The following is a 22,762-nucleotide window of genomic DNA, read 5'->3' as shown; positions in this document are numbered from 1 at the left end:
TTCATTGAAATTAAAGGCGTAGCATTCCTTGAAGAAATGCATATCAGCCACCGCCCATCATGCCAGAATTTTAGACTGAGATCATACTATAATCAGAAATGACAGAGTTGTAACCATTTTTAAACCTTGAAAATAATGTTACATACGATCTTGTGCAAAATTCACAACAAGTTACACTCAGAGTATGTCTTGTGAATGTCTCTCAGCTACTGCCACATCAAACTCCAGCTCAATATCTGTAAAATTAGCTGAGGCGTGCCCATTTTTGTGTTGGCTAATGTTGATTAGCTGTAGCAGCTATAATGAATTGCAATGAGCACACATCTTAGCACAATACTTGTGAAATTACTTGAACTTTAGTCATTTTAGTGCTTTTTGGCTGTGGTAACCATGTTGAATCGTGTTGGCTCCAAAGATTGATTAGTTGTATACCAAAGAAATATTTTTCTTGAAAATTTCCTTAAAATGTTTCCAGTGGTTCATGAGATATTTTGATAATAGTTGGGAACATGAACACATTCACACTTCCAAACATTGGCAAAAAAATATGATTGTCCGCCTTCACCTCTCGGCAGTTGGCAATAGCAGTTGCCATAACAAGATGAATGTATCTTTAATAAAATAAAACATTTTGAAAGAATCATAATGACACAATGATAAATATTACTAGTGTAAAAGTATATTTAAAAATGGTCACAATACAGCATTTTTGATTTAGAAATTGTAGCCTGCAGCTTCAGCAAGATATATTTTTATCACATGTTGACTACAACTGATGCACTGTAAGAGGGGAAATTATGTTGCCAGAACTCAATAAAAGATGAGTTATGAGTGAAAAAAAAACTCAATTATTCTGGATTCTGGTGACAAGGCCAGCACCCCAAGTTCAGCGAAGGGCATTTTGAAGAAGCAAGCAGGCACAGCCTCAATTAGAGGGCTTTCTTTTTGAGTTCCATCTACCTTTTTGCTGGGAGTTCCAATTTGCTGTCAGTAATTATTCCATTCACAGAAATAGCTTTCTCTATGTTAGAGAGAGAAAGTTTGATTAGCGGGATGGGAACAAAAGGTCAGGAAGTGGCTCTGGATTGCTTCTGTTGTATTAAAAAATGTGAAGGTTTGTTTGATATTATCAGGTCATCATGTGGACAGAAACACATCACTGTAATTATGTGTATTTATGCATACCCGCATGCATTTAGCTCTGGATGTGGTGGCAATTTAGAAATGCATATTTGCCTGGAGAGGGGTGCAGTGAGTAAGGTTCAGCTGGTGCTGCTGGCATGAAAAGGGGCAGAACACTGAGCCATGCTGTGCTGCAGAAGGCAAGGCAGCTGATTGGCGCATGTAGTTCTTTTGTACTGCTTTGATCGAGGCTTTTCTTTGGCAAGCCTGAGGCAAAAAGTGACGCCTTACTTGTGTCTGATTGAGCTTTCTAGGAGTCAAACGTATACAGTTTGTCACACCAAATGCCCCACAAATAACCCTGTATACGACCCCATTGACTGATGGGATTGTAATCAAGGGAGCAATCAGGAGCAATCAATCTTTGTATGAATAAATTTGAATGTAAGTTCCAGAAATATACTGAGGATGCTGTTCAGTAGGCTGACCTCAGTTTGTTTTTCCAGTCAGTTTGCTTGGACTAATAAATTGTTGAGATGTAATATTTAGCCTGTTTTATTCTATTTATATTATATTATTTTTAAGACTGAGTCATTCCCATTTATTAGTGCCCATTGCTGAAGGCACAGGTGGAGACATAATGTTTTTGTCAATGTCTTTGTGACTTTTTGTTTATACCGTTAGCAAAAAACATCTCATGAATCACTAAACAGATTTTAAAAAAACTTTCAGAAAGTAATCATTTGGGTTGACATTTATTGCTGATTAACCTTTGGAGTCAATTTGATTCAAGATGGTTGCCACAGCAAACAGTCTGACCAAACATAAAAATGTCTGTAACCCGGTCAATTTGACAGATACTGAGCTAAAATTTGGTGTGGTAGTAGCTGAGATTTATCCTCAGGCTTTACTCTGAGGAGTTATGCATTTTGTGAGATCTGTGTTTAAAACTTTGACTCTGTTTGCCAATTATCTCATAAACCAGAAGACAAAGTTTAATAAAACTTTTTAAAAAATAACCAATAGATGTACGTCTACAACAAATTACTGTTTAGAGGCAATCCAGTTCAAGATGGGTAATCCAGCAACTGACAAAAGTATATTGTAGTTGATGGCTGTAGTTGAGTCAGTTTTATAGATTTTGTACTACAATTTGGTGTGATTGAAGTTGAGAGTCAGTCAAAAAGCATACTCTAAGTGCTACACAAGGCACACAATCTTTCCTTAAAACTTAAAACCTAAAACTTACTGTTGGAGTGAATCCTGGTTGCCTGTTAGCAAAATATTTCATCATTCACATTCTCATCATTCATTTTGATGAAACTTTCAAAAATTAATCATGGGATGTACATCTACAAGTCAATCCATTTCATGATAGTTACCACAGGTAATCAGTATTAGCCAACACAAAAATGGCTATATCTCAGTCAATTTAACAGTTATTGAGCTAAAACAGTAAAAAGTGAGAGTCATTCACAACACATACTCTGAGCATGACATCTTGCAATGGTGCATGAGACTGTGCATAGCATCATTTTCAAGGTTTGACCAAAACAGCAACTACTCCATGATTTCTTAACATAAAATGATCTTAGTTGAAAATTCTGGCATGAAAGGTGGTGGGTGATATGTGTCCTTTCAAGGCATTGTTGAAGTCAATATAGTCAATAGTCTTTATAGCTGATTTCTTTACTGCTGTTTTTTACTAGAAGAAGACATTTCCACCTGGTACTGACCACTAAAACATTGTTGGTTTCAGTCTCATGCAGCACTGTTGTTCTGATCCTTGTTGTTTCACATTGAGGTGAAGGTATGATAATGGGCATGGCATGGCTCAGCTGGGTCACTCACACAACGCTGTGGTAACCACCATCCGAGAGAACTGAGGACATTTCACAGCTCAGTGGAGAGAAAGCTTTGTTTGTGCAAGTATTGATGCACACAAACAAAACAGTGGATACATAAGTAAACCCATCAGCACAGAAGGAGTCACGTTTTAACGCAGAAGGCTTTTTGTTATCATAGAAATGTGTTCAATATTTGAAATGATTTCATCATCTTTCGGCTTATAAAGCCATGCTGATGCAAGCTAAGCATGCAGTGGTGTGCTCCTGTGTAAGGATTTAATGCAAGCCTCAACCATAAATTCATATAGGAATCACCTGTAATCAGAATGTCCTACAGTATTTGTTGTGATTCCCTACTGATTGAGACATTAAACATATTAATATGAATTGCATGTTTTCCCAGAGATTTATACATGCATACGTCAGTTTGACTAAATTTTATAGCCCTCCTGCTGTGTTAGTCACTGTGAAATTTAAAACTCCAAATGTGTTTTCTCAATGAAAGGCCCACAGGAGCCATTAATAGATTAAACAATCCATGTTGAAAACACTATTGTTTCTCCTGACCTGAACCTTGGGGCAAGGTTTATTTATGCCACTTAAATAGTTTCCATGGTAATGAGGTCCCACTTTTTTTAGGATGATTTTGATCTTAATGCGTTTAGAAGACTGCAGGCTTTGTTGTCCATCAGCTAATTAATGAATCATGACTCAGAAAAGTAGCCGGTGTGCTCAAAACAAGATGACTCCAGCATGTTTCAGGCTCAGACAGCTCTCAGTTTCTGTACATCTCTCATCCCTTCATCATCATTTAAATCTGCATCATGTCTGTGACATTAGCTGAGGTGTAATTGACTTCAATATTTTAGTTTGAAATCTGTAGGTGGCTGTGTGTTTGCACTCGGTTACAATGCGGCAACTGCTTGGTGTTTTCTGCTCCCAAGTATTGTTACCTCACCCTGAGCCTGTTGTCTGTGGCCTCGGGGCTTTGTAGTGCTCTACTGCCATCCATGGGTATGCACAAATTCTGCCTTTTCTGTGTGGTTGGTGGGCATTTCCACCATTTGAACTGATTAAAAATGTCCTTTATACAGCTTGCTTCAGGCAAGAAGCTAAGTTAATTTTTCCCCCCTTTTTTATGTTTATAATGAAGCACAAGGTTCTGTCAGTAAGTTGTTGCTGAAGTACCACATGCTACACAAATTAAAATTATATTGATGTTCTAGTATATTATATCTTTGTGCTGCAAAATCTATGCATAAGCTTGCAACAGCACACGTATGTAAATTGCAGAAAAAAAATTCATTAACTTCAGTTACAAATAACAAAGGCAAGGACACGTGAAGGTTAAAGAGATTACTTTTTTCTACTTATAGTTAAAGAGACCAAGGGAAACAACTAAAAGAGGAAGAAGCTGAAAGAAGGAGGAAAAACGAGAGGGATAAAAACCTGGCATGTAATGACTCTGCAGAGTTACAGAGGAAATTAAGCTGACCAATTATTGGAGGGGAAATTATGAAGAATTGAATGGCTGTAAAAATTAATCAAAAAGGATTAAATTAATACAGGTTAAACGGCTAGCTCCCTTTCTTAATGAAAGCTTGATCTGCCAACAGACTGTGATTAGTCAGCCGATTGTCAGAGCCTTAAATTCTCTGAAGTATGACAGATCGTCTGCGTTTCTCTCATTATTTCCATCCTTTCTTTGGTTAATCACTTCAGAAAAAAATGGCATGTGACCTCCACTGTAAATAAAAATTAAAAGTCAAAGTTGTGTTACAGGAATCATTTGAATCTAATCAGATTCAAATTGACTACAGTAAGATCATAACATGAATATTTTGGAGACTTTGTTTGATTACTGATTAACTGTAAAGGTTGTTGTTTACACAACAAACAAGCAAAAACTGCTTTTTGATGAATTATTAGAAGCCTTCAGAATCCTTCATGCATTTATTTGATGATCTCAATAAAACAAAACTGATTTTTTTTCTTTTTTTTTTGAGGCCACAGAATGATTAATTAATCAGGGTTGACGTAAAAGTTTTGGTAAAGTTTTGAAGTTCCAACATTTCTTGTGCAATCCCACTGTAGATATCTTTACTGTGGACATATATAGTAACGAAATGTTCACAGGAGGTTTTTGAAAATAAACATCTTTTAACCTTGAATTTCTTTTTTTAATCTTGTTGAACTGTCCATCTTATTTTTATGTACAGTGGCTACAGTTGTGCTCTGGGTGGAAGTCCCCTTTAACTATCCACAATGATGCAGCACCATCTTCTTTATTTGCTTCAGGTTTTCTTAAGACAATACATATAACACAACCTTGTTTAAACAAAGATTCAAGATTAAGTAAAGTCTGTATCCATGTGTTAGTCTTTGCTGCCACCCAGTGAAAACAACAGTTATTACATTCTTTTAAAATGGTGCAGTAAAGGAAATATCAAAAGGAAATATATAAAATTTTCTTTCAAAATCAAAGTAGCAATGATAATATTTATTTATATGACATAAATATTTTTTTAGATATTGACATTACTATTTAACTAAACCAGTAGTAATTGTATGCACCTGTTGTGATTTATGTTTTTCCTGTTTCAATAAAACCTTTGTTAAACACAAAATAGTGTCACTCTAAAGATTTGACTCTGATATTTTACTGAAACATTCCCATGAGATGAAGACTACAATCACCAGATTTACTGCTGATCAACAAAAGGCTGTGCCCGTCACCAGGCAGCTTTTGGTTGCAGTTTTCTTTAGGACCACATGGGGGCAATATTGATACAAAAATAGCTAAAACGGCACTGACGGTTGAGCCAGCAGCTGAGCCCGGGTGTGCTGACACTCTTTGGATGGAGAACAGAAAGCTGTCTCTTCTCATATCACTTCATCCCCACAGAGGAACCCATATCACTCACCCATCAGGACAGGCAGGGGAGCAGAACCCCCCATGGCTGACAAAATGAATAAGTCAGCAGAGCAGGAAGAAAACAAGATGACTTGGCCCTTTTTTTCTGAGTAGGCCATTCTGTCATCATTGTGTGTGGCTGTTTAGGGCATAAAATTACCCTGCCAACAACCAAGGTTTTGTAAGGAGAGAAAAATTTCATGCATCTTTTTGATTTGAAAGCATTTCCCCTCATTCACCGAATCAACCTGTCCTAAAATAAGCTGAAATCAAGTTTCGGGAAACCAATCTTTGAGGTAACAAGACGCACAAACAAACAAACAACTGGTATGTCTGTTGCTTCATTACCTGCTTGGATTGTGCTTAGAGATGCATTGGTTGAAATGTATTTCTTGAAAGACTGCATGTATTTAGAGGCATTCCAGCTTCTGTTAATCATATTTAACTCAACTCAAGGATGAGTTGAATATAACATTCAGAGAAAATCCACAGCCTAAAACTTGCACTCTATCATTTCTATCAGTTCAGTTATCTATCAACAGACTTTCACACAGAAAGTGTAGAGAGTATCAAAAGTATGTTGTCAGGTGAATGAGGTGATATAATATGGATATGAAATACCTATAGAAAATAAATGGATAGAATATGAATATGGCTCAGGCAGTAACAGAGTGAGTTACAGATTGTCTAGTCTGTCATGAAGCAAAATGATAGATGAGCTGTCAGAAGCAGCAGTAGACAGAGGCACCTGGATCTCTCCCATTTTAATACCTTGCAGAACCAGCTGTCCATGTGGCCAGCCTTTACATCTATCATGCCACATTCTCAGTCATCTACTCCAGACAGACAGTGAGATTAGACAGCAGGACAGTCGACTGTGCAAAGGATGGTAGTCAGGTGCCCTGGGCACTCACAAGCCACATATACATCAGTGCTTTGAAATCAGTCTGTCTTAGATCTACACACATACACACACTCACACCCATACACACACACAAAACACCACAATGTGAGTCATAAAGAACTGCCAAATGTCAGAAAACGAGAGGGAAGGAAAAGACTGAATAGAAAACTGCATGCAAAACGGGGCTGGCAAAAAACAAATGAAACAGGAGAGGCTGATCGGGAGGGGGTGAGACAAAGAAGCAGCCAATGCGCAGCTCTGCATCTTGAGTAAGAGATGGGAAAGAGAGGGAGAGGGAGGGAGGGAACCAGGGCTGAAGCTGAGGCAGCCACTCTGAGGGGAAAGGTTCTCAGTGTGATGCTGTTGGATGTGAACTGCTCTCCTTTAACCGGTCTCTGTCCATTTGTTTGACTGAGCCAGGAGTGTGAGTAACACAGCTTGGCTTCACCCATTCTGGGGGATCTGCTGCTGTTCAGACTTGAAGCAGAGGCTGACCGGCTTGTTACCCTGCCCAGGCTGTCTGCATAAGAAGGGGGCTGAGGTCTAGGCTAGGGCAGGGCAGAGCTGGCTGTCTGGCCATTTGTGCCGGGCCACACAGGGAGAAAACATGAGTGTTCCTATGCTCAAGATTGGGGCAGTGCTCAGCACTATGGCCATGGTGACCAACTGGATGTCTCAGACTCTGCCCTCTCTTGTGGGACTCAATGGAACCACCGTCTCCAGAGGGGGCACCTCAGAAAGGATTATAAGTGTGAGTATAACTTAATTTGCTTTTTTGTTAGTGTGTACAGTTAATGTTTGAGCATGTTTTGTAAATGTAACAGACAAAAATATTGTGAATGAAAGACAGTGGTACAGCAGATATAAGCAGGAAAAGGAAATAAATGAAATGAATGAATTGAAGTTTAGATATGACTGTGGGAGAAATGTTTCCACCAGTTGTGAATGTTGCACAAAAACAAAGCTACTGTTTTGTGTTTAGGCATTTGTGATTGATCAAGAATGCCATGCAGACATATGTGGTAAATCATATGTTTTTTGGCAGGGTGATGGGAGGTGGAGAGCTGTCCTGAGTGATGCTCAGGCTGATCTTATCTGTCAGTCAGCTCCAGGGTGGGAAAGAGGGTGCTCATATTTGAGGGTGATGGCAAAGACTTGAGACAGTTCTACAGTTTTGAGTGTGCCTTATTCCCTTACTTTATCTTAAAATCAGCTGTCTTTTCTTGAATAAAACAGTGACCTCAAACTGACAAACATTGGGGGCTTTTTTAAAAATAAATGTAGTTCAAATTAAGTTTTAAAGTTTTATTTTACATTTTTGTTGAATAAAAAATGGTGTTTGCCAGTCTAATTTTGTTCAAATAAGATGGAAAAAAGAGAACTGTCAAACCAGGGACTCACTTTGACATTTTCAGTCTCATCTGCAGTTAGTAGATGTTTTTTCGTTTTATCCTGAGTGAGTTTTATGGCATCTTACCCATTAGGCAAATGCCTGGATCTGTTGAAATGACAGAAATTGAACATCCCAAGAGGTGTACGACCATCTGGATATGTGTCTGTGAACGCATCCATGCACATGTTTGTGCAAGAGTAAATGTGTGTGTGTGTATGTGTGTGTGTGTTAAGATATATAAGCTGTCTTTGTGTGTTGAGTCATTTATGTCCCAAGGGTAAAAGTCCGTCTGTTTGATGTGGAGTTTTTGTAATTCATAACACCCATCTGACATTTTATCTCTCTTTAATTCTGCCATGAAGCATCAAGCTGAAATGTTTTCTTTAACAAATAAATAAATTAAAAAAATAGACATCCTGCTGCTTTCTTTGTTAAAAAGTCAAGCTCAGAAATATTTTGTTGTAAGCTGTGAAGTTATCTCAGCAGGAAATTTTTGAATGAAACATCAACAATATTATTTTTAACACAGAATTTTTTAATCACATTAAATACCCATTTCCCCTGCAAAGTCCTACCAAAATATTCGTCAGTGTGGAGTATTTCTATGCCTGCTATTGCAAGTGGAAGAAAACGTTTTAATGTTTCTTGATGTTGAACTCATTCAAATCAAGGCTCATGACTGGTAGTTTTTATCATTTGCATTTCAAAGGACACATTACAATAAATTATCACACATTGTGTTACTGACTATTTTTCTTTAAGGAATTATGCTGCAGAACTAGTGGAGTTAAATGATGTTCCTACAAAAGTTCATTTCATCAAAGTTTTATTAGAAATGATGAGTCAGTTTGATGCTGTTACATATTACTAGATTGTAACAGACCGTTGTGATGGAAAACACCTTCAGTTTGAGATGAGAATATTCTCCACAATGACGGCAAATAAAACATTCATGGAAAACTTGCCTCAAAATCACATCACTTTTAATGAGAGATTTGCCTCTGGAGATGATCTAAGAAGCTGCCATGACTCACAAAGTGTTTTGAGGTCCAATCAAAGACAATCTAGCTGTGGACTTGTGACACTCCTGTGCTGGCATGCCAAGGGCTGTTGCATGGCTGCTCCTCACCCTGGCACCCATGCATGCTGCTGTCTTCTCACAGCTAAGAGCTATTTACAAAGTCTGCTTCGCTTTCTCACTGCGCCTGGTTTTTAACCAGCTGATCCAAGAACACAGCTGACTGAGTTTATATATGCTCTACTGTAATGGCACTGAGAACAACACTGCCTGGGTGCTTGTGCACATCTGGATAGTGCAAAACCATGTTTCTTAATGAGTGGAAGACCCTTGGATTTCAATGCATAAGACTATAGTGACCTGAAGGTACTGTCAAGCAAAAACAAGGCATAGAGTTCTACTAGAATGTCCTAGGAGGAAAAATATTATTTGTTTTCCTGTATCATAAGAATCAATCTATCAGTCTATTTATTTGGTCTATAGAAAGTGCCTAAAATGCTCTAAATAGCAATGCTGCTGTAGAAAATTAAACCTGAAACCCCGAGTTTCAATGAGTAAGTTTTCATGTTCTATTTAGAAGTAAAGGCTAAAGGCCTTTGTGTGACTTGCTGAAGCTCTAAAGCTGTGGTGGTTCAGAAATGTCACTCAAATAAATGCTCTACTCTGGAGAAGTTCTCACTTTCAGAAATTCAGCACATTTTCAGAACAGTTTGTTAGACATATCAAGGTTCTCACATCTGGTAACTGAAATCATTGTCAACAGTTTCACTTAAGCACCTTTGACAAGTGCTCTGAGCATAGAAAGAGTGTGAATGATTATTTATGTTCAAAAGAATCTCAGAACGACTAATCTCCTTGATAAATCAAAGTCATGTTCAGGTTTTGGTTGCCAGAAAAAATCATTTCAATACTAAACAGTATTTCAACATGATAAAGTGGTGCACAGAATGGGGTGTGTGTGTGTGTGGGAGTGTGTGTGTGAATGGTCGTCTCTCTTGTTCATCTCTATGTGGCCCTGTGATAGACTGATGAAATATCCAAGGTATACCCTCCCTCTTGCCCAACGACCACTGAAGATAGACACCAAATCCCTCCAACACTGAACGGGAACAAGTGGTTTAAAAAAAAATGTTGAATGTTATTGTACAATCCAAAAAGAAAGATTCTTCTGCATTTTTTTTTAATTTATTTTGCTTATAGTTTTTACAAGCACTAAAATTTGACTCTTACTGCCTTCTGAAATAAAGTCAACTGCTGAAATTCTGTCATGACAATAATAAATTTTAGCTTAACGACAATAAACTTGTCTTTTCTCAACACAGTCAGCAAATTCAAATCTGGGATTACTGGTGCATTTGTGCTGCGGTATAACTTTCTTTTTCTAATAGCAACAGGAAAGTGTGTGCAAGCTGGGCATAAATACACCACAAACATGCTGTGGCTGTGTCACCATAACACTGCTTTGAAAGAAAAAAAAATGTCTCTGTGCAAACACTTAAATAAGAAACTCTGAGGCTCTGACTTGCAAATTCTCAGCATGAAAAAGAAAGAATGGAACAAATAATGACATTTTACAGAGTCACCAGTGATTCTGACTGAGGTCACACAGCCTGTGTCTAACATGATGTTGGACTATAAACTTTATTACACCCACCATGCAGTCCCATAAAGCAGATTGTTGAGAGACTGATCCTTAGCTATAGAATAATTTAGAATTAAACACTGCTGCAGATTTTAATTTGTGCACTTTGCTTTTATGTTTATTGTCCTGCTTTCAAGCACATTTTATTTGAGTATGGAGCCCTGACAGGTGTCCTTTTATGCCTGGTCAATGAGACACAGAGCCAGATCTCCATGGAAGTCATGCTGCATAATATTATTTTAACCAGTTTCGACACGGTACCTGATAATGTGAAAGGTCTTGCAAAGTAAATAAGTGAATCAAACCCTTGATATAGTTTGTCACACATAATGAAAGTTAAAGTCTCGTCCTTCAGAAGCACTTCAGTATTTAGATGTCAGTACTGTGTGGTCCATATTTGCACCGTAGAACCACCGGCTGTGTTTTAACAGTTTATGTAGTGTTTTATCACACAAGACACCCAAGCATTTACTCATCTGTTCAGTAGAAAATGTGATAGAGCTGTCTTGTTCCTGTGTAACACCAGAGTGGATGCCAAATGTTTTTTCACTAGGACACCTGGTATGGTGCTGGCAGCACATTCCCGAACAGTATGAAGTTACAACAGCCCACTTGAGTGTCATTTTCTTCTACTTTTACAACTTTCCTGTCTTTAGAAGTTGACAAACAGTTGATCTGACAGTAGAATAACTGTTCAGGTGTAATCTGGGTGAGTCAGGTCCAGATGGCGAGACCAGGACACCATTCATAGCAGTGTGACAGTAACACGAGTGATGGAGTGGGATAAAATGTAAAGCTGCGGGGAGGCAAAGTCAAGCACTAGAGATGGGAGGGGCATGATGAGTTTATGAGTCATATTATTGACTGGCATCCATGCTGTGCTGATTGTGGTAATCGGTTTTCCTTGAAAGCAGAGGAGACTAAAGACTTTACTGAGGGACTTCATTGAGTTTTATTTTGAAGGCTTGGCAGCTGGTACATGCTGAGGATTTACTGATTGTTTGTTTGAAGAGGGAGGTTGTGTATTTGCATGTCTATTTGTATAATGTCACTTCAGCAATAATTCAGCAATGAGCAGCAAATTTGACAAATGAGGCCTGAATTTTTTGGCCATAACATAAATGTGACCGAGCTCTGTTTGGCAGAGAAAGATGGGTCTGCTTTGGTGTCAACAAGTACTATTCTGTAACATCATCTCCGTCCTCTTGTTCTAATATTGTCCCACTTTTGTGCTCCTTCAGTTTCTCAGATGTTATGCATTCAGTGTCATGGTCCTCTCCTCGCCATATCTCAGAACTTGTGCCTGGTTATACCATTTGCTCCTTCTGCCTGGTGCTTATGAAAGTTATAATAGACTTCCCGTCATGCTCATAAAGTAAGGATCTGCAGATTTATGATCTCATTTAACTCTGGCTTTGCAGCAGCCAGCTCCGGGGTCGGTCTAATGAAACGTCAGAGAAAGTCTATATTGCAAGTCGACAGTTACACCACAGGCTTGAATGTCTAATTGGATAATCTCTGCAAACTTTGGTAATCTGTAACCAAGCAAGAATCTTGTGTTTCTGTCAAAAATAACTTGTCAGGTGATGGCGTGAGGGTGAGAGATAGTTTTAGTAACAATTTCCTCCCAAATTACACAAATAAGCTTATTGAAAATGTGAAACATCATTTTTTTTCTGCAGAGTTTAGGAGGCAGAGGAGAAATGTTGGTATATCTTTTTACCTCACTCAGCTGGAATTCACTTTAAATTGTCACTCAGCATTCAAACAAAGCAACATTTCAATTAAACTGCTAGAAATAAGAGCCTTTTCACTTGTCTTTGTCAGCCTTTTAAAAACCACAGCTCCCTCTTTTATGCCTGTGTGTATATCAGTAACTCCTGCTTTACTCAGCTTTCTCTTGGGAGGATGAGAGCTTGTGGTGCCAGGAGCTGATGGGGGGGCTTCATATGCCCAGACCGCTAATGTGAAGTCCTGCAGGGAACCCCAATGGGGGCAAGCCAGAAATCCTTAAGAGTAATTTTAATTTCAGTGAGCAAGCCAAATTGATTTTTCATTTCTCTTGTCCTCCGTGGTTTCATGTTGTTTTCATTGCAGCTGTCTTCTTTAATGGCCTTTTGCACAGCAGCATTGAAACGACTTCAGATCTGCTGCTTAGATATTCTGTGTCATCCCTCACATCTAATGGGAGAATTTCTGGGACAGTGAACTGAATGCTTCCTCTCTGCTGAAACTGCTGTCTGTGTCTTAGATGAGGAGATTATCCGCCAAACATGATACAACACATAGATTGCATACATTGTTCATGCTTCAGTTCACTCTGCATTCCTGAACATAGGTTTGGTAACAATAATTATTTAAGATTTTCAACATTCTTGAAGTATTTCTTTGGCCGTATATTGCTTGAAACTCCTAAATGAATAAATGCCAACGACCCATTCATCGTCTTATTCAAATTTAAATAAATGAGCAAGTGTTCAAAGATAAAAAAATAAAATAAAAATCCAGGATAGTGCCCTCATAGGTCCTCTGTAAAAACCCTGCATGTTACCCCATAAGTACTGGGTATGTACTGGGCTGTATAATGTATTACTACCAAAACTACTTTATTTTTACTCTGAAAGATTGCTTACTTATAATATTTGTGTGGAGATCTATTTAGATACAAAGTATATAATGGCAAAGCACATTTACATTTAAGAATTACCTCCTCCATTCTGCTTTCCACATGCCACTGTGATGAGAATGGGGAAGTTAGAGCAGAATGGATAGGTGGGTGGTAATGAAATTGGAAGTGATTCAAATAAGCTCTTAATTTCAGCCCAGCGTTTATGAAAAATTAATGAAGAGAGGAGACGATGTGTTGCTGTGAAACCTCCCCAGCTTCGGAGGAGCACGGCGTAGTTTCAATACGTTGGCAAGTGACAACAGTATAATAATAGAGCTGACATGCCTCCTTTTTATTAAAATATTAATCTCTCGTTTCAGTTTTTTTTTTTTTTTTTACAAAATACATATGTAATGAAATGTTCAAAAGGAAAGCCAATGTGACACAAACTTTGACTCCCTTTGAGGTTCCCAGCAATATGAAAAAATTATGCACACTTCTGCTTTCATTCACAGGGTTCTTTCTGAAGTAAAATGAATATCTGGTGTGTAGGCACACTACCCCCACATATACGGATAAATATCATTTTATTGAAGCTTCCACTGCCACAGAATGAGCAACTTCAGTGGTTTCTGCAGTTTGAGTTTGGCTAACTTGCACCTGTGAACATTGCAGGATGCCATCTGTAATGAGAGGTCATTGTGTTTGCTGTGCCACACAATCCACAACATTTCACGCATGAACAAGATTCCAGCAGACATTAAGTCCTGTGGTGTCGAGCATTATAGCAGCAGGAATTTACAAACAAAATCTCCTGGGGTTTGATCATTAAAGTAGCAGCATTTTTTTATTTCACCTTGGAACATATGTGTTATTAATCACTAACACCAAGAATGAATGTAAATGAGCACAAGCAGTATTTTTGGCATGCCTGTAACTGAGAGTCATCTTTAACACATGTGCATGCTGCAAAAACTCCCATTTTTACATGAGATTGTGCATAACACAATTTGCAATTTTTTCAATGATCTTCAAACATGAATTTAAAATCAGTTCAACAGATATATGTCAAATTTGTCAAAAAAAAAATTAAATACAATGTAGTACAAAAACATGCTGTGAGTTATTTTCTGTCTTTCTGGTTATCTCAGGCAATAGAACTCAAATCTTAAGACCAAATACGGCTATTGTTTGTTTTGGTTCGTTTTGACTCAGACCTTATGAAGGTTAAATGTGTCCATCATTTTGGTCCCTAAGCAGCAGGTGTTTACCACAGTTTCAATTTTTCATTTGGAACAAATATGGTGAAACAAACCCATGTGCTACAAACAATCAGAATTTTTTTTCATTGAGTGTGATGTGTATAGGAAATCAAACAGAAGTTTGCACTTTGCCAAGGCAATAGCAGAACAAAAAAAAACACCATCAGACACAGTTGAAAGTAATCAGAAAAGATTTTGCTGTGGGAGACTGCTTCTTTTGTCTTGTTTGTCCTCAGCTCTGGCTGCTGTGGACCTTTTCTCTTTTCCCAAAAGTTGTCTGTTGCTTGATATCCACAAAAGAAGAGAAAATAATGATAAGAAAGATTAAATTGACAGCTAAATGTCAGTAAAAGTCACTGAATGCTCTGACTGAACAATAAGTTAACAGTGTGCATCAAAATTAAAAATTCTGCAAAAATTCTGTGCATCAAAAGTTTCACTATGAGCTATTCACATGGAATGAAGACATTTAGTTACTCTGAATGATCGCTAATATAATACTATGGCAACTGAATATTTTGCCTTACTTAGTTTAATTAAATCTAGAGGCATTCATTTGAAAATGTCAGGAGTCTACTTAGTATGCATTGAATACGGTATGTGTTGAATATAATGAAGGAAATAAAAAAGAACAGAATTACATGTTCAATGCCATTGCTATGGTTGGTACAGGACATCAATGTAATTTAGAAATCTGCAGTCTGTTTGCAACAGTTGAATCTGGATTGTGCCAGATTTAAGATTTCACATTAAAGGAGGGAAAGGGAAAGGTGGTAGGAGCAGGAGCAGAAAGGAGCGAGAGGGTAGAGTACCAGGGGATAGGAAGGAGTGACAGGATGTGACAGTGAGCACACTGGCTTGCAGGGTGGTTGCTATTTTACACTCCAATCACACAAGCCCACTGTTCCCCAAGACATTTTAATTTGATCCCCCAACTCTAGGAGATGACAGCTAGCAGAATGCTGCTAAAAGAAAAGCAAAACAGCAGCACAAAGCAGAACCACAGTTTTTTTGTTTTGTTTTCCATGGCTCTTCTTTCCACTTGTTTAGATGGTTCTTTAATTTCTGCATAAAAAGATATTGATCTTTTTCTCATTACATTCTTCTCATATGTAGACTATGTGTTGCGAGGTCAGAAAGTTGTGCGAATGAATGCCTTCGCTGTATACTGTATGTGAGTGTGCTCGCAGGCTCGCAGCACTGCTTTTGATTGGATTAGTCAGAGAGACATCCATCCTTTTAGCCTCAGCTCTCCCTCATTGGTAAAGGGCCACATTATCGATCCTGAACAGCTCCATTTCCTTTCTCTGTCCAAACTTATTAGATGCTCAGCCTTTACAAAGCTCAGCTCCCTCCTCCTTCTTCTTTTTAAAATTTCGATTCTTTTCCATCTGTCTCTGTCTTTTTCTATTTTCCATTGGGTTCTTGCTCTATGACTGATGTTTTGTTGTTTTCCTTTTGTGTGTTTTCCACTATGTGTTTGTCTTATCTTGATCTAAATGTGGATCTGTTTTCTCCCTCTTATCTTCTGTATAAGTCTTCTTGCCCCCAGCTCTCTCCTCTGGTGTCTAAATGCCACCTCTGTCGATCTCAGCGCTCACTTGTTCCTCCCTGCTCTCCAATTAAGACTAACATTAGACCCCAAGTGACTTTGAGTTGATGTTGTTTTTAATTTTCTTTGGGAAAACTGCTTTTATTATTGATTTTCAAAGGGAAAAGTTAATTAAAAAAAGACAAAAAAAAAGACATCATCTTACTTGGTGACAGATTGAGAACAAGTAAAAACAATATGGAACATACCTAACATTTTTCTGCAACTATTTCTACTACAGAATAAATTTGTTGGACATTTTTTCAGTTTTCAGATTCTTGTTCATTGAGAATAACACATCTTGTCTGATTTTTATGCATTTTGAAATGCCAGCTGAAAAGAAAAAAAAAAATCTTTGTGGTTTCATACTTGTCTGTGTGTTTCTGCAGGCTCTTTACCCCAGCCCCGAGGAAGGCTGGCAGATCTACAGCTCGGCACAAGACGCAGATGGGAAGTGTATCTGTACTGTGGTCGCACCAGCCCAGAACATGTGTAACCGCGACCCACGCAGCAGGCAGCTCCGCCAGCTCATGGAAAAGGTGACAGCTGTCAATAACACACTCACTCCGAGACCCAACTGTTACCCACACACAACACACAAACACAAACTGCCACTCTGCACTTGTGTCTGGCACCGTCTGTCACATGCAGGCTGCTGAACTAAACAACTCCATAACTTATCAAATGTGACATTATTTGGAAAAAAAATTGCTTTTGGCAGTTTCTGAGAGTGAAAGAATAAGAAATTGTTTTGCTTAAAGATGTGTCCCAGATCTTACCCATGAAATTGTATTCTGTGGTTCTTAGATTTAGATTTTCAATCAATATAAATCCATGAAATAAATTTATGAATACACAGTTTTCCTAAGTTATTTTTACACTATCCTATTAAAAACTCTGTATTATTTGTTTGTGATTGTTATTGACCAATATAACTGTGTATGCAAATAAAATCTCTTGCTAAAGTCTGTCATGTTCACAGACGGTCAGCTACATCAATCAGCTGCAACCTTTCCATTTACTTCAGTGAGTCTTTAAATGGTAAATCATACAAACCTGAAAAACAGTGTTAAATACCTTCAAGCTGCTTCATCAGAAGGGATTTACTGAGCTACAAAAAGTTGTGGTTTTCCTCCGTGCAGCTCAATAAAAGCAGGGCTGTTTGTGTTCAGCAATCCATTCAGTTGCACTGTTAAAAAACAAAAAGGTCCATGAGGCAAGTGAAAGCAGAGAGGTAGACAAGAGGGGAGGGCACCGACATTGATGTGGTCCTGTGAGAAAAAGTGGATGTAAACTGAGATGCTGAATATGCTCCGAGGCCCCGACGAATCAATGAGAGACCTGATTTCACATACTTCATTCATTTTCACTGAAGTCTGCCTGTTTCCCCAGATAATCTCTGTCAGATGATGTTTCAAATATATGTTTATACAAATAAAATTTACAAACACTTTACAAGAGGTATGTTCCAACAGAAAATGTTTGCATCCTGGTACAGATATAGACTGATTGAAGCAACTGGTTGAAGTCTTGTGAATTTTTTTTTCTTTTTTATTTGGTTGCATGAGAGAAAAAAGCATGGAAATTTGAAAATGTTTCTAGTTTGAAAACTTGACTAAGTCCACATTAATAAGTTAGAGGGAGGCCGGTGAAACATTATACATTATAGCTACATACTATTGTTCTTGCTTAATATTTGTATAACTCATAATATGTGGTTTCAAACATTTCATCCTAAAGTAAAAAAGAAAATAATAATGGTGTAAAAGTATTTGTGAAGCAAAAGAGAAAAGTAGCTTGATCACGTATAATTATCAGAGGACACCTGTGGTATTTACTCATAGACGTGACCCTTTAACTGCGCAATGCACTTTTTAAAGGCTTCAGTTGAAATCAGAATAGTATAAGCTTTGCAAATGTATTATTTATTGTACATTGTGGGTGTTTATGCAGCTGTGTGAGTCCTCTTTATGTGCTCCCTTCTTCTGCTGTCTAATACAGTCCACAGCCAGGCTTAATAAAGACACCTGGGGTCAGCACCGTTTGAGCTGCACCTAAGTGAAGACCACAAATTAAAAGACTGTGTGCGAGTCTGTGTGTGTGTGTGTGTGAGTGTGTGTGTGTGGAGGGGGGAGGGGCATGGGGAGCGCGTGTGTGCAAACAGCACAGAAATGTTCTCCACGTCATCCTCATTTGAACCCAAAGCATGAGTGGGGGAATTGTTTGAGACCAGATGCACAAAAGCTCTCCCTGACACAAGGAGCCAAGGGTACATTAACAATGTCAAAACTGCCCTCTGTTCAAAGAATGTAAAGTAGCCTCGTGCAAAATCTCTATTCAAGCTCTCTGTGAAGCCAGATAAAGAGCTGACCCTGAAGGGTGACACCACGAAAACACTCACAGCAGACTTCTGAAGATCTCATCCCCTTTTGACCTTCCCATCTGGCTGACTGAATTGAGATTAGATAAAATGAAAAATGTGGCCACGGCCAGACATACAAACAAACATGCTTGATGCAGAATGAGTCATCACACTGAGCATGAAGCAGACACACCTGTGAGGGACTGGAAATCTGCAACAGTGACAGTTGGGAGGGAAGAGGATTCCCAAATCTCACAGTTCAGTAAGGTGACAACACATTTTTATACTGTGCTGGAACATTTTATTCTTAAAGCTGTTCCGTTTAAAAAGTTTTAATTGTTGAAGAAAATATTTTTAGAGCAAATATTCCCCGGTGAGCTCAGGATGCACGTGGGAGAAGATCTGGGTGTTGAAAACTGTGGGCTGGACATGAAGCAATGGAGTGGGTTGTCAGGGAGTCAGGCAAGCAAAGCATTTGGTGCAAAACAGGCTATACGCCAAACTGTGACCTTTGAATGTTGCATCTATTTTGTTTTTCTTCAGTATATCTCTTGAGCGCCTGGAGTTTCAGTGGTGCATGTCTGCGTGGGCGTGCGTCTGTTCATGTGGGTAGCTGGACATATGCACACGTACACGACAGCCCTGTAACATTTGTCAGCGTTTGGACGGTTTCTTAGCCAAATCTGTGCAACGTGCAGGAGATGAGAGGGTGTGTGAATCAGTAGGCTGGTAGTGCACCAACAGAGTGGGCTGTCGAAGTATGAACCAGCTTAGTACTTAGCAAAAAATTAAATATAGTGCAAAACTGAACCCTCTGAGAAGTAAAATTCAATAAACGCCTACTTAACTGTATGTTTGCTTCTGTATGAGGTTTGTTCTGTTTTGTATTGTATTGTACCTGTTAACTTATGTCTAATATTGGGGGCTACTGTCATTATTTTGATAGCTCTGACATATTTATATACAAATCTCCAAAGCTGATCTTGTTGATTGGCACATATATATTTTTTTGTTGTCCTAATAAATTTTAGACTAATTGTCCTCCTTGTTAGATAAATAATGATAAGAAAATATTTATTCCTGAGTAGCAAGCACTATGGAGTGAAAATCTACACACTAATTAAAGGCATAGCATTCCTTGAATGAATGCATATCACGTCCGAGTTTTAAATTAAATCATCTTATGCTGAGAACGGCTATAATTATAGCCATTTTAGTCAAGCCTTGGAAATTTCATTATGCCGTCTCATGCAATATTGTGATGTCTCACCAAATGTGTTAGCACTCAGAGAATGTCTGAAAATGTAAGCTTTAAACAAAGATGTTGTGTAATGTGTAGAGCTCAGAGTATGTGACTCTCATCTACAACTACACCAAAATTTAGGTCACTATCTAGCACTGTGGCTGCCATCTTTAGTTGGGATGACTTCAAAAGTTAATCAGTTGAAGATGTACATCTAATGACTTTTTTTTTTGAGAGATTCATTAAAATCCATCCACAGGAAAAAAACATTATCATCTTTTGCCTTCCAAGGCAGGCGATAACTAAACATCCATGACTAAGAGCACAGAGACTTTGTCTGGAACACACATAAAAATCAAAGTCCTGAAGGAAGGGCTTCTTGTAGCATAAACTACTGACTATGATTAAACTATTGTGTGTGTTTGCTTGGCAGGTTCAGAACATTAGCCAGTCAATGGAGGTGCTGGACCTGAGGACCTACAGAGATCTACAGTATGTAAGGAACACTGAGAGTCTAATGAAAGTCGTCGATGGAAAACTGAAAGTGGCTTCTGAAAATCCCCGCAGCCTCAATCCAAAGGGCTTTCAGGTAATTGGCTGGTTGTCACCTCTTGTGCCCTGAGTTGTGTTTACAAACTGTCAGCTGAATGCTGACACTCCAGATGGGAAACTGCTTGCTGAACTTTGCCAAATGCAATGCAATCTTTGTTGCTCTTCACAGAAAGTAACATTTTATATGACTTTTGGTTGACTGCTGTATAAACATTGGTGCACAAATTTAGAAATTCAAAATCTGTGCTGGAGTTATTGGGTCATACACTGCAGTAGGCCAATCTAAGTAATGTGCTTCTCCTGGATAATTAAACCCAAGAAGCTGAAAGAACATTTCCTTTTTTTTTTGTCCTACTCTCTACATCTTTTCCGCTCTCCCTTCATTCAGCCTCTCAAAACTCTGTATACTTAACATTCAGGCATCTGCTTTTAGATAACAGGCACATGCATTCACATTTATTTCCACCTTATCTCGCTACAAGCGAAGGCTTAGTTGCCATTATCAGCAGGCCTTTTTATTTTCCTGTCAGCAGGCTGTCCTGCCCAGGCTTTCTGCACATTTCTCACACACTTACAGATATTAGATGGGCCATAAAAATGTTTGATTAAAAGATGCTCTGATAAATGCTAACTGTGCTTCGTTGCTGTGTTCATGCCTCAGCGCAGGGACAAGCATGAATGGCTGAATTAGCTTTCAGTGTTTTATGAACAGCATTCCAACAAAGAAAATGAAGATGCTTATAAAAATTTGTTAGTTCATCAATAAAGCTTAAAATTGCTAGATTATGCAAATGGGAAATTATTATACTGTATTTGTGTGAATACAGATTTAATATTTTCATTCAGAAAAAAAGAATTTGACCAAAGCAGGTTACCTGACGAATGTGCGCAGCTTAAAGTTGCCAATGGCAGAGCGTGGGAGATTAACGAGAGTGAATTTTCGCAGCTTGAAAAAGTGAAAATTAGATTTATGATGTGGCGCCACAGGGCTGAGAGCTGCTCCATCACCAGATTTACGATAAACCCTAACAAGGAGGAAACAGCCCCTCCTGTGGTGGCCACACTTTATTGATACACCTATTTCTCTGTTGAGCCAAATACCTTCCATGCCTTAAGCCTGACTCTCCCACTGCTCCCTGCACTCCTACCTAGGAACGCATTGTTCTTTTCTACTTCTAAACTCAAAGTGAGTCACAGCTCAAATATACAGCAAAGCAGAGCATGCTCCTTCCGTTCATTCTGAAACTCTTCTACATGGAACATGTGTCAGTGAAAAGATGATTTACCACAAGAGAAGCAACAGCTTTAAAAAGTGACATTCCAATTCACAAAATTGCTTTTAAATAGAAATAACTCAGTGCTTTCAACTAATGAATGAAACTGAATGAAAATAAAGTTGTGCATTAATATGAGACTGAATGAGGAAATTTAAAAAAGTGAAATTAAATGTTATTCGAGAAGATGTCAGCAACACATCCATTAAATCTGATTTAGACATTCAAATGGTATAAATGTGCATTTAGCTGCACAAATGATACACAAATTACCAGTTATATGTTGATGATTACAAACAAGCTACTCATGTGTGTAGTCTTTTTTTCTGACTTTCACCTTTTGTCCTTGTTTTTCTCAAAGAGTTTAACCCTCATGTCCCATTTGCTCCCATTTGCCTCCCTCTGTATTGTAGGAGCTGAAAGACAAGGTGAACCAGCTGCTCCCCCTGCTGCCGGTGCTAGAACAGTACAAGACCGATGCCAAGATGATCCTGCGTCTGCGGGAGGAGGTGAGAAATCTTTCTTTGGTGCTTATGGCCATCCAGGAAGAGATGGGGGCCTACGACTACGAGGAGCTGCGCCAGAGAGTCCTGCTGCTGGAGACCAGGCTCCACTCCTGCATGCAGAAACTAGGTATGTCAGATGTGCAAACTTGAGTGTGGAGATATAAACTTACAACCAAAGATCGTTTGACCATTTAAACAAATGTCTTGCAAAATGATAAAAACATGTTTGCACATTTATGCTCAAAGCTCAAAGAATCTGCATTAAGAAAGAAAACATGTTACTAGTCAGGCTACATGAATAATTGATTGTGTTCTTATCTAACGTATGAGCTTAAAATGATGATTTTACACATTAAGTGATGATTCAACAAAAGAAGACTGCAGATAAAAGTTTTCCCTGTAGCTTATTAGCTTATATATATATATATATATATATATATATATATATATATATATATATATATATATAATTATTATTGCAAAGGAATCTAGGAACTTTATGGTCAAGCTGTTGCTACTTTTGT

At 38.3% G+C, this 22,762-nt stretch overlaps 1 protein-coding gene across 2 annotated transcripts in view; it reads left to right on the top strand.

The window, feature by feature from the left end:
- Positions 1-22,762, top strand: part of olfm2a (olfactomedin 2a) — a 45,810-nt gene that overhangs the window by 18,788 nt on the left and 4,260 nt on the right. Inside the window, exons 1-4 of one of the 2 annotated variants that reach the window (XM_017429277.3) lie at positions 7,112-7,538; positions 16,691-16,840; positions 20,340-20,495; positions 22,146-22,365. In XM_017429277.3, the coding sequence (XP_017284766.1) occupies positions 7,395-7,538; positions 16,691-16,840; positions 20,340-20,495; positions 22,146-22,365 (670 nt within the window). In that variant the 5' untranslated portion in view covers positions 7,112-7,394. Of the gene's footprint in view, positions 1-7,111; positions 7,539-16,690; positions 16,841-20,339; positions 20,496-22,145; positions 22,366-22,762 lie in introns of those variants that run through there. The other variant, XM_017429279.3, reaches the window with a different exon arrangement.

Source organism: Kryptolebias marmoratus, linkage group LG12, assembly GCF_001649575.2.
Source record: "Kryptolebias marmoratus isolate JLee-2015 linkage group LG12, ASM164957v2, whole genome shotgun sequence".
In the NCBI taxonomy this organism is placed as follows: domain Eukaryota; kingdom Metazoa; phylum Chordata; class Actinopteri; order Cyprinodontiformes; family Rivulidae; genus Kryptolebias; species Kryptolebias marmoratus.
The sequence above is the reverse complement of the archived record's forward strand: the minus strand, read 5'-3'. Positions and strand labels throughout refer to the sequence as shown.